This window comes from Ostrea edulis, chromosome 7 (assembly GCF_947568905.1).
Source record: "Ostrea edulis chromosome 7, xbOstEdul1.1, whole genome shotgun sequence".
Lineage (NCBI taxonomy): Eukaryota > Metazoa > Mollusca > Bivalvia > Ostreida > Ostreidae > Ostrea > Ostrea edulis.
In genome coordinates this window covers 35,342,272-35,354,048 of record NC_079170.1, presented here as the reverse complement: position 1 = coordinate 35,354,048, position 11,777 = coordinate 35,342,272, and the positions used below count along the sequence as shown (strand labels likewise).

The 11,777-nt window shown below is 37.4% G+C and overlaps 1 protein-coding gene across 2 annotated transcripts; it reads right to left on the bottom strand.

Moving 5' to 3' along the window:
- Nucleotides 1–139: 139 nt before the first annotated feature.
- Nucleotides 140–11,241, bottom strand: LOC125654084 (neurogenic locus notch homolog protein 2-like). 2 transcript variants are annotated; one of them, XM_056144144.1, is made up of 7 exons: nucleotides 11,084–11,241; nucleotides 9,639–9,768; nucleotides 8,859–9,037; nucleotides 7,623–7,741; nucleotides 835–4,110; nucleotides 585–732; nucleotides 140–314 (listed from the first exon to the last, which is right to left on the bottom strand). In XM_056144144.1, exons 2-7 carry the CDS (start codon nucleotides 9,672–9,674, stop codon nucleotides 218–220), a joined length of 3,855 nt encoding a protein of 1,284 aa, XP_056000119.1. In that variant the 5' UTR covers nucleotides 9,675–9,768; nucleotides 11,084–11,241; the 3' UTR covers nucleotides 140–217. The 2 variants fall into 2 exon arrangements, 1 of the variants encoding a protein (XP_056000119.1); XR_008796899.1 differs by lacking the exon at nucleotides 11,084–11,241 and having other exon boundaries at nucleotides 585–758; nucleotides 9,639–9,802.
- Nucleotides 11,242–11,777: the final 536 nt, after the last annotated feature.

Below are 11,777 nucleotides of genomic sequence, written 5' to 3'. Positions count from 1 at the left end.
TGATATAGAAAAGCACAAAAATAAGGTTTGTTCTGTGTAGAAAAGCGCCAAAATAAGGTTTGTTCTGTGTAGAAAAGCACAAAAATAGGGTTCCTCTTAACGTGGATAGCGTGATTTAACTTTAAGATATAACAAAACATTTTGAGTATAACTTTTCTTCATTCATTAGCTGGTTTTTATACACTGGGGTATGTAGCATTTTGTTCATCCTTATCTATCAACAAAATAAATTATTTATTGCATCTTCTGCTTTAGAAATAGGAATATCTTCACCAATGCAAGCCGCTCCAAATAAAAAGTCAATCGTCCCAGATCTGGAAAAAAATTCAATCAAGCTAAATAGAAGACTCCAGGGAAGCAGATCATTTTATTTTGATGTTGATTCATTCTAGTCATTGTTATATACTATAATCAATGTAGTTTATTCTAATGGTTGTAACATAATCTAGTGGTTGTGGTATTTTCTAATCATTATTGTATATTCTAATCACTGTGTTGTATTCTAGTCATTGTGGTATGCCTTAATCTTTATGGTATATATTAGTCATTGTTTTATATAATTCCAAAGAATAAAGATCACTTACAATTTGTCAATGTTGTATTTTTCTGGGAATATTGCTGACCCCTGGGTACACACTGTTACATCAAGTATATTGTGAATAGATGTCATAATTTTGTCGTGATTGTCACCTACAATTCCCAGAGGTATGACACTCCTAAATGGAGTAATATCTTCAAAGAAAGAAGAAAATTACAAACTAATAATAAGTATTTGTGAAGATCTTTCAAAACTTAATTGATTTACTTAATTATGCTAGTGCCGATTAGATTCACCTTGAACAATAGTTGGCAATCCCCGTTTTATTCTTGCTTTTTCCGTGGCCCATATGCATGTATATCCCCCGTGATAGTTGAAGCAGGATGATTTAGCGGGACACATGTCGATTTTGCATTCGTCCAAATCAGTCTGACAGTTATGTCCAACAAAACCGGCTGCGCATGTGCAGTAATACCCGTAAGGAGAATTAACACAGGTACCGTTATTTTGACACGGAGAGGAGTTGCAATAGTCGATAACGACTTCACAATGTCTGCCTGTATATCCGGGTTTACATGTGCAAGTGAAATTGGATGGGAAGTTGTTACAAGTAGCTCCGTTTTGACATGGATGATTGAAACAGAAGTTATAGACGCTGCATGTTTGACCTATCCATTCCTTCGTACATAGACACTGGTAAGACGAGTTTGTATTGGAACAAATACCTTGATTTTGACACGGCATTTCATAGCAATAATTCCTGATATCACAGCTTCTCCCCATCCACTGCTGGTGACAAAGACACTGGTATGTGTCCGGTCTATTGGCGCAGAGTCCGTCGTTCAGGCACGGTTTGGAATAGCAGTAGTCAAATATAGAACAGGTATCCACTAGCCAGTCCGGCGGACACGTGCAATTAAAACCATCTGCAAGATTTGTACAACTTCCATTATTAGCACAAGGGCTACTAGCGCAGTAATCGCGTGTCTGGCAGAATTCTCCCATCCAACCCTTCGCACAATCACACTGAACATCACTTCGTATTTCGGAGCAGGTGCCATTATTGTGACAAGGGGTACTCAGACACGGATGATAGTCGCAGATATAGGCGTGTTCGGTATTTTTGCAGATTTCTAATGCACCGCATGGATCAAAGCGACAAAAGTCTCGCTGTTCACAATGATCACCCGTCCAAGCCTGCGGACAGCGACATTTAGGACCGGAAACGGGTGAATCTACACAATTACCGTGATGATAACACGAGAACTGGGAACAGTCCTGACATTCGTACCCTTCACGCTTGTTCACACACGCAGTGCCGTTCGGACAAATGCTTAATGAGCATTCATTCGTGTCTTGTTCACAATGCACACCTTCCCAATATGATGTACAGTTACACGTGAACCCCCCAACTGCATTGATGCATGAACCACCATTATGACAGGGATATTGCGTCAGACATTCGTTCACATCAACATCACAATGGCGACCAGTGAATCTCGAGTCACATTTGCAATAATATGTCGTATCCAGGTCTATACAAGTGGCCTCGTTTTTGCACGGCTGGGCATGACAAGCATCTATATGCTTTTCACAATGTCTCCCTGTCCAAAATTTTCCACATGTGCACGAGTAATTTCCGGGAGAATTTTGGCATGTACCTTGGTTTTCACAGGGGTGATACCTGCATTCGTTGATGTCTCGATCACAGTTTGTTCCACTCCAGTACTGAGAGCAGCGACAAATGAAGTTCCCCTCTTTATTCTCACAGGTTCCATTATTTTTACATGGCATGGAAGCACATTCATCAATGTCCCTCTCGCAGTTCTTACCTTCATAACCAGGGTCACAAAAACACGTAAAATCACCCTTACTGTTCGAGCAATGGCCGTGTCGACCACACGTTTTCTGCATTAAACATTCATCAACATCTTGCTCACATCTTTCGCCCTTCCATGTATCAGGACACATGCATGCCGCAGTGTAGTTTGAGTACAAGCGTTTAGCATTAGTGGAAGTTGTATAATTATGCTGCAATACTGTACAGTTGCCACCATTAAAACATGTTAACAGTTTACATGGGTCTTTATGTTCACAATCGTATCCCACAAACCCATCGTAACAGTCACAGGCATATCCATCACCAAACGCCCGACAGGAACCATCTCCACTGCATGTCTCATTCGCACATGCATTTGTCTCACAATTAGGTCCCGTGAAATGTGCAGCACATTGACAAAAATACCCCGTCAGTCCGTTAACACATGTTCCTTGATTTTGACATGGATCCCCGTAACAGTAATCAACCTCAAAGCAAGTCGGACCAGTCCAACCAGAGGAGCATGCGCAGTGATATCCTTTGCTATCTACAGAACAACTTCCGTTATTATGACAAGGAACGCTCAGGCAATCATCTATTAATTCACAACTCTTCCCCGCCCATCCTGTTGGACACACGCACTCGAACGTGTGAAGTCTATTCGAGCACGTGCCGTTGTGGTCACACGGATCACTTAAACAAAAGTCCGTGTTATTGCAGTGTTGGCCAACCCACCCCCTCTCACACGTGCAATGGAATGATGTAGCCAGATCTGTACAATTTCCGTGAACACATGGATCTCTATAACAGTAGTCAACTTTACTACAGTCTCGCAGTTTCCATCCTCCATCACAACTACAATTAAATCCGGTATTTGTGTTTGAACAGTGTCCGTGTCCATGACAAGGGTTAAAATAGCACCTATCTAACTTGTTACACTCCTCCCCTGTTAACCCGCCGGGACAAACACAGGAATATCCATGTTTGTCATTAATACACGTTTGAGCTGTTGGACAAATCGTTTTATAGCAGTAGTTAGTCTGTCCGCAATTGATGCCAATAAAACCATCTTCACATTTGCAAAGGAAGCCCTTTTCACCGTTAAAACACACCCCGCGTCCACTACAATTTTGATTCTGACAAAAATCTCGTACATCACACGTGACACCGGAGTAGCCTTGTGCGCAATCGCACTGAAAGCCGTTATAGATATTTCTACACGTTCCTAAATGGCTACACGGTGAACTGGCACAGTAGTCGTGAAGTTCACAATTTTGACCAGAAAATCCTTCCTGACAAACACAGAAAGATGACGTAGCAGTATTGACGCACGTCCCGCAATTAATACAGCCGTGCATGCTACAGTAATCTCGAAAACTACAATCTGCACCCATATAACCGAACTCACACTTACACTGCGCACGCGTACTGTTGCGGTCTGATATCACTTTACATGTTCCGTGACCCTTACAAGTGGAGTTTGTACATTGATTGGTGATCAATGTGTCACAAGTTTTGCCTTTAGATACACTGGGACAAGAGCAAGCAAACGAGCCGAGCGTGTTTACACACTGACCGCCATTACAAGGCTCAAAAAAGCATTCGTCATCGTCCAGTCGACACTGGGTACCAGATAGTCCCTCAGGACACTCGCAGGAATACCCGCCTATCTTGTTAATGCAACGTCCCCCATGACAGAAGGTAGGGTCTTTGCATTCTATGATATCTTGGTCACAGTTTGCACCGGTCCATCCTACAAATATATGAAAAAATTCTGATAGCGAAACAAAAAATCTTATATCTGTATAGACAAGTACATTCATACTGATTCTTACATTGTACAAATTGTAACGTACTAGTACTATAGATCATTGATTTCAACGTGACTTATTCAGTTTGATTTGAACAAAACAAAGAAAAATGGGATCGAGTCCAGCTTAGCCTCAAAATCCTAATCATTTACCTTATCCACCCTTATGATACACATCGCTTTTAATTTTATTTTCATCTTATTTTCGTCATTATGTTGTTTTTGTTTTTTTTTTTAGTTTTCATACCATTGATACAATAACGCCTTGATTCCAAAGTTATCTAATTAGTAACCTTTCGTTTTTAAAGCTTGCTCGGTTGATTTTTTTCTTTTTCTAATAATATGTATTGTCATATCAGTGATTTTGTAGTCATATACTTTACGTATTACCGCTGTGTCTCTATGTGCATTTAGTGATTCAATGTATCAAGGTTTTTAGCATTAGTTAACCATTATCTAATTGAAGTTTTCACTGTGATCAAACAAAGTTTTCACCACAATAAATCATTAAGTATGAACACAAAATCTCACTATAATAAACTATAGTAAATTATAGCTAACTATGATATATCTCACAATTCCTATAAATAATACAAATATAAAAGTAAGGCAAACATGCCCCCCTGGAGACAACAGAGGTGGGATCAGGTGCCTAGAAGGAGTAAGCATCCCCCGTTGACCGGTCACACCCACCATGAGCTCCATGTCTTTACCAGGTAAATTGAGTAATTCGTAGTCAAAATCAGTATGTAAAGAAAGGCCTAACTATTGGTATAAAACACGTCAGAAAGCATTCGACCCAGTGATTGCTTGTATTTGCAAATTAGATCACCATATTATTTTATCATGTTTGGCCTACAGTTATTTTGAAGTCCCTATAGAAATCGTCCATCGATGCTTGGGAGAGTCCCAATCTTTATGATCAATAGGTGACGTCAACAGAGGAATTAGACACTCTGAGCTACAAACAGCATTTATCCAATTGGTTCGTTAGATCACCTGACAATTGACATAAACATGGGAGAACATACAAAAGCGGAGCAGATATATATGGCATGTCAAACGTTGCAATAATTGATCTTTTCCATTTATATTGTATAATTTTCCACTTGTATTCTATATTTTCCATTTGCATTGTATAATTTTTCATTTGCATTGTATAATTTCCATTTGTATTGTATAATTTTCCATTTGTATTCTATATTTTCCATTTGTATCGTTAATTTTCCATTTGTATTCTATATTTTCCATTTGTATTATATAATTTTTTCGCGTTTGCATTGTATAATTTCCATTTGTATTGCAAAATCTTTCATTTGTATTGCATGCGAGGGATTGTTTATTTTGATTTGTTACGAAGGGTTTCATTAGTTTAGGTCCCACTTACATTTAGCCGTCACCAGCTGTAGGTGACGTGCCACGAATAGACTTACTATGCTACATGTACGGACACAGTGGCGTAGCAGTGGGGGTTCTTTAACGTGTCAACGCCTGTCGCAACACAGGATGTCTGCTTTTAAGGTCACAATTATCCGAAAGATCTGTGATTCTCACTTTTAGATATCAATGCGTATGGGAAAGTATTAGCTATATTTACGTCTAAGGTTTGATGCAGCAATGACACGAGTAGAACTCGAACATGCGACTTCACGGTTACGAACCAAAGGGTATATCACTGAACTACCGCGATCGGTTCCATATAAGGACTAGTTGAACATACATGTAGCTAGCAATGAGGAATCTTGCGCCGGGAGACCCCCCCCCCCTCCCTTTACAAATATAATATTTTGTTTATAGATGTCAATAAAAGCATGCATGTACGTTTTATTTTGTCAGAACGCACTTGTTCCAGGGGACTTCCAGGGGCGGATCCAGGACTTGCGGTTACGGGGGCGCCACTTTATGAGGCAGGGGGTCTGGGGCCGCCTTGAGGCGGCCCCAGTGGGTCCAGGGCGAATAGGGGTTCAGGGGGCAAAGCCCCGGAAGTTCCTGGAATTTACAGATTTTATAGGGCTTGAAATGTGTCATTTTTAAAAAAAGGAAATTAGTAAAATGTGACGCAAATTTTAAGGGTTTCTGGAAAAATTAAGTTCTCTCAATAAAGTAATTCAAGAAATCAAAAGATTTTGTCATTTATTTCTCCGGGAATGGAAGAAATTATTGCTTCTTTTATCGTTTAATACATTTTTCTAAACAAGACACCAAGATTTACCTTAAATTTGAAAAAAAAATTGAGGGGGGGGGGCGGCTAGCTGCGCCCCCTTATATCCGCCACTGACTTCGCCCCCCGCCCCTCTGCACCCCTGCCCCCTCCACCAAGGCTTTGCACTGGACTCACTAGGGATCTTAAGACAGTCCCCAGACATCCAGCAGTTTACTGCATCCTTTCGTTCAGAATTATCTAGATCAGCCAGTGGTTAAATAGGAGACTAGTCTGAATATGCTGATCACATTAGACGCATAAAAGCGATCAATTAATTGGGGGGGGGGGGGTTACGCCATTACACTTAGCAAATACGGTATATTCCTGCGAAACGTGGCTCCTGAACTTTACCTCTTCAACATCTCTTGCATTACCAAATTCGATAAACGATAACTTAAGATTAATCCATTGAACAAACTCGATTTTAACAATTGGTGGGGACCCAAGGGCCGAATTAAGTCCCCCGAATCTACTGAATTCTGACGAAATAAAAATGTGCATTATTTTCTGGACAGTTCTATTTTTTTTTAAAAATGATCGGGGGGGGGGGGGGATTCGCCATTACTAGAGCTTGCTATGTATTTTTAAAAATAACTAGTCCTCCATGGACCTGGTCGCGGTAGCTCAGTATATCGCTTGGTTTGTGGGCGAGAGGTCGTGAGTTCGAGAACCGTTACTGTCATTGCCGCATCAAACCTACATGTAAGACATAAACAAAGACAGTGATTGCTCCTTTGCCAAACACTCGGCATTTAGAAGTGAGAATCACGGGTCTTTCCGTAATGACCTTAACAACAGATACTCCGTATCGCTGCACAGGCGTTGGCACGATAAAGAACCGTCATTGCTACGGCCCTGTGTGCTAAGCACGTCTACATATGTAGTACATTAGTGATGTTAACTAATGAAATCCTTCGTAACAAATCAAAATAAACATTCCCTGGATACAATACAAATGAAAAATTATACAATGCAAATGGAAAATATAGAATACAAATGGAAAATTATGGAATACAAATGGAAAATATAGAATACAAATGGAAAATTATACAATACAAATGGAAATTATACAATGCAAATGAAAAATTATACAATGCAAATGGAAAATATAGAATACAAATGGAAAAGATCAAATATTGCAACGTTTGACATGCCATAGATATAATTCATTTTATCAATGTGATTTATGTATTTGTACAAAACTATATAATGTCTATATCAAACATATGTTGAGTTTTTTTTCAATACACACCTGATTTACAGTAAGTTTTCCCTGCGTGTACACACTTGTTAGGGTTGCCCGCACACGAAATATTACAATCGGGTCCGTAATACCCAGGGGAACAGTACAGTTTGTACGAAATATGTAACCTAAAAATAGACCAGCACAGTTTGTACAAAATATCTAACGGTTATAAATAGATCAGCACAGTTTGTACGAAATATGTAACTTATGATATAAACCAGCACAGTTTGTAAGAAATATCTAACCTATAAATAGACCAGCATAGTTTGTACGAAATATTTAACCTATAAATAGACCAGCAAGAACTCGTCTTATATCTTAATTTACCAAATAATCTAATTTACTATAGTACAGTGTAAATTGAATTATTTTTTATCCTAATAAATCAAGGTTTCATTACAATCAATTAAAGAATAAACGTTTTATTGGGGTAACTCAAAGCATCAAATAATTCATTATAGTGCATGTAAGTCAAAGTATGAAGGCTTTTATTATGGTGAATTAGATATAAAAGTTTTTACTGTCGTTAACCACGGTGACCTGTAGAAAACTAAAGTATATTTGGGTATTTCATTCTATGGTTGTATTCACGGCCCTATTCGCTATCACTAACACAAAGTCTGAATAATTATTCTCTTTCCTGATATTGTATAAACTCAAAGTCTGAATAATTATTCTTGTACCTGATATTGTATAAACACAAAGTCCGTATAATTATTCTTGTTCCTGATATTGTATAAACACAAAGTCGGAATAATTATTCTTGTACCTGATATTGTATAAACACAAAGTCGGAATAATTATTCTTGTACCTGATATTGTATAAACACAAAGTCTGAATAATCATTCTCGTACCTGATATTGTATAAACACAAAGTCCGTATAATTATTCTTGTTCCTGATATTGTATAAACACAAAGTCTGTATAATTATTCTCCTACCTGATATTGTATAAACTCAAAGTCTGAATAATTATTCTTGTACCTGATATTGTATAAACACAAAGTCCGTATAATTATTCTTGTTCCTGATATTGTATAAACACAAAGTCGGAATAATTATTCTTGTACCTGATATTGTATAAACACAAAGTCTGAATAATCATTCTCGTACCTGATATTGTATAAACACAAAGTCCGTATAATTATTCTTGTTCCTGATATTGTATAAACACAAAGTCTGAATAATTATTCTTGTTCCTGATACTGTATAAACTCAAAGTCTGAATAATTATTCTTCTACCTGAAAGCAATGTGGAAAGTGATGTAGCTAGCCTGTAACGTTTTCGCTCTCCACACGTCACTAATTTCGTCTTTCCCAAGGACAATAGCAAAATCATAAAACTGAGTCTGGTATATCAAAGGTGTACTGTTTGGCGCCATGTCCACGACTGTCACCTGGAATTTACTTCTGTATTTGTCCTACATAAAAGAAAACAGAAACATGATTTTTAATAAACAACAACATAAAATCGGTGTCAGACAAGAACATGATGATGAAACGGTGCATACACCGCATCTTGTTTTATCACATTACTAAACTCTTATATTTTATTCAAACTCGTTATCATGGTGAATATTTCATTTTGAATTAAACCTCATTAGCAATGATGAATTAGAAATTGATTTCAAGTACGTTTCTAGTTGTCCGACTGCTATGTAGAATTTTAGAAACTAAGTAAGTAACATTTTTAAATTAGTATGTATGTAGTGGCGGGTTTAAAGGGGGTTACAGGGGCGCAACCCCTTTGTGGATTTTCTGGATCCGCCCCATTCTAAATTAAGTCTTTAATTCTGTAATGCAGTGACTCCATTATCTTACTTTACATATATTATGAAGACGATGCTTTTATTTAAAACTAAATTGATTGTTGGAGAATGTGGATCTAGATTTTCTATTTAGAGTTGGGGTGGGTGCTTCAGATGGAAAAGCATATTCACAACTGACACAAAACCATTTTGTTAAGCATTTGTAGGCCCGTTAACGCTCCTTTTAGATCCGCCGGTGTATTACGAAGTTTACCCAGGAATCTATCTCCAGGTAGAGGGGATTAGACATGTTTCCCAGGTGAGTGCCAAACTTCTGCACGTTGTTTTTAAGGTTGACTGTAGTGGTGACTGAAGCTTCACAGGTAGCGACATTACCTCTGTTTCTACAGGTAAACAAATAAAATAAATCAAATGATAAATAAGTAGATTCAGATATAAAATACCCAACATAGCCGGTTTTACAGGTAGGAGCATTACCTCTACTTAAAATAAATAAGTATATACAGATGTAAATTATCCAGCATAGCGTGTTTTTCATAGTTAGCGACATTAACTCTGCTAACACAGGTACACATAAATAAATAAATGATAAATAAATAAATACAAATATAAAATACCCAACATAGCCGGCCTCACATGTAGCAGCATTGTCTTTACGAATACAGGTAAAAATAGATAAATAAAATAATGAATAAATAAATACAGATATACAGAAATGTAATACCCAAGATAGCCTGCTTCACAGGTAGAGGCATCACCTCTCTAACACCTGTCAGGTACAGATATATCGTAAAACACATATACCCAACCCAGCATTCTTTACGGAGAAAAAGAATTTTGAACTTCTTTCATAAGTGGATATAAAATTCACGATTGTTTTTTTAATGAAGGATATATCTTTCAAGCTTCCATGTGGTAATTGGAATAGAGAGAGGGAGAAAGAGATAGAGAGGGGGTATATGTTATCTAAATGCTGAAAAAATATACCAATTAAACGATGGAAATGCATGCAATAAATTTCATTCTCTATGTAGTTTGTAAGATGAATTCAGGTCTAGATATACTTACTTGGAAACTTGAACTTAAGTCTGGGGTTGTACCCACATTCTGACTGCTCAAATATAAGAAATCTCAAACTTAGGTTTTGAAATTTTTAGAAAAAGCCAAGTCAGATTGGTTTACAAGTTTCTGTACATCCTGCTAGCGCCGGATGTAAATAAGGTGACGTCACAATGCAAAGTGTATCTACACGCAAGGAAACAAATGTGTGTAGATAAAGTAAGTAAATAAAATTCCACAATTTCAAACTACTATTAAGTGTATTTTTATAAATTTAGGAATATATGAATCAATTTTAATCAAATACCAGTAAATTCATTAAGCCTCGAAATTCGTTTTTCTTATTTTGATCTGAATAAATAATTACACGTAATATAATTTGATTACACAAGAAAAAAATGGTTAGGTCCTATGTAGGTTGTAAGCTTTAAGGATATTGACCGCGTGGTCTCAAGGGGGTATGGAATTCGACCTGAGGTACAGTCCTGCATTTCAACGATTGGACCTGGATATAACATGAATACAAACGGAAAGACATTTCAATACAGTACTAATTTTCAAATGCAAACATAGTGAAATATCAATATACAGTGCTAACTTGTAAATACAAACGTAGAGAGATTTCATTCCAGTACTAACTTATAGATACAAACGGAGAGGGCCGGTTTACATTGCTCGGAACATCGGGATGTGAGTCCTTGGCAACAGGCTCCGCCTTTTACACGGTTCCCCGAATTTCCTATCTCGTCAATGTGAAAGAGGACCGTGATTTTTCCCACCGCCTGATAAATATATCATATTCTATTTGTAAGGAGAATACATGGTATGATTTAATTACATTCAAATATAAAGAGAAGCGTCTTAATTCATAATTAACACAAACAGAAATAAATGTATAATTCGCGCCTTAATAATAAAACCAGACACATAATATATGTCTTTCATAAAACACGTGCAGTTTTCTAGCAAACACGTACAATTGTATGGAAATTTATACTTGCCAGTGTGAAAAACATCATCATGAATAAAACCCCGAAGATTTTCGCCATGGTGAAAGGGTGTCTACTCGAGACTCAGTTTAAGCGTCCATTTCAGAATTTCACGTGTGTCTGTGTATTCATTGATAAAAGCATTTACTTGACCTAGATTGGAATATTGGTGACATATCATTGAAGTATTGCTATCAGTCAATCTGTTTGCAGTCATACTTTTGTTATCAATATGCATTGTTTGTTTGGGTTTCTAATCACATTAGATCTACTTTTACCAATAACAACGGGCATATGACCTTGATCCGGATCAATGACCTTGATTGGTGTGATCATATTCTCAT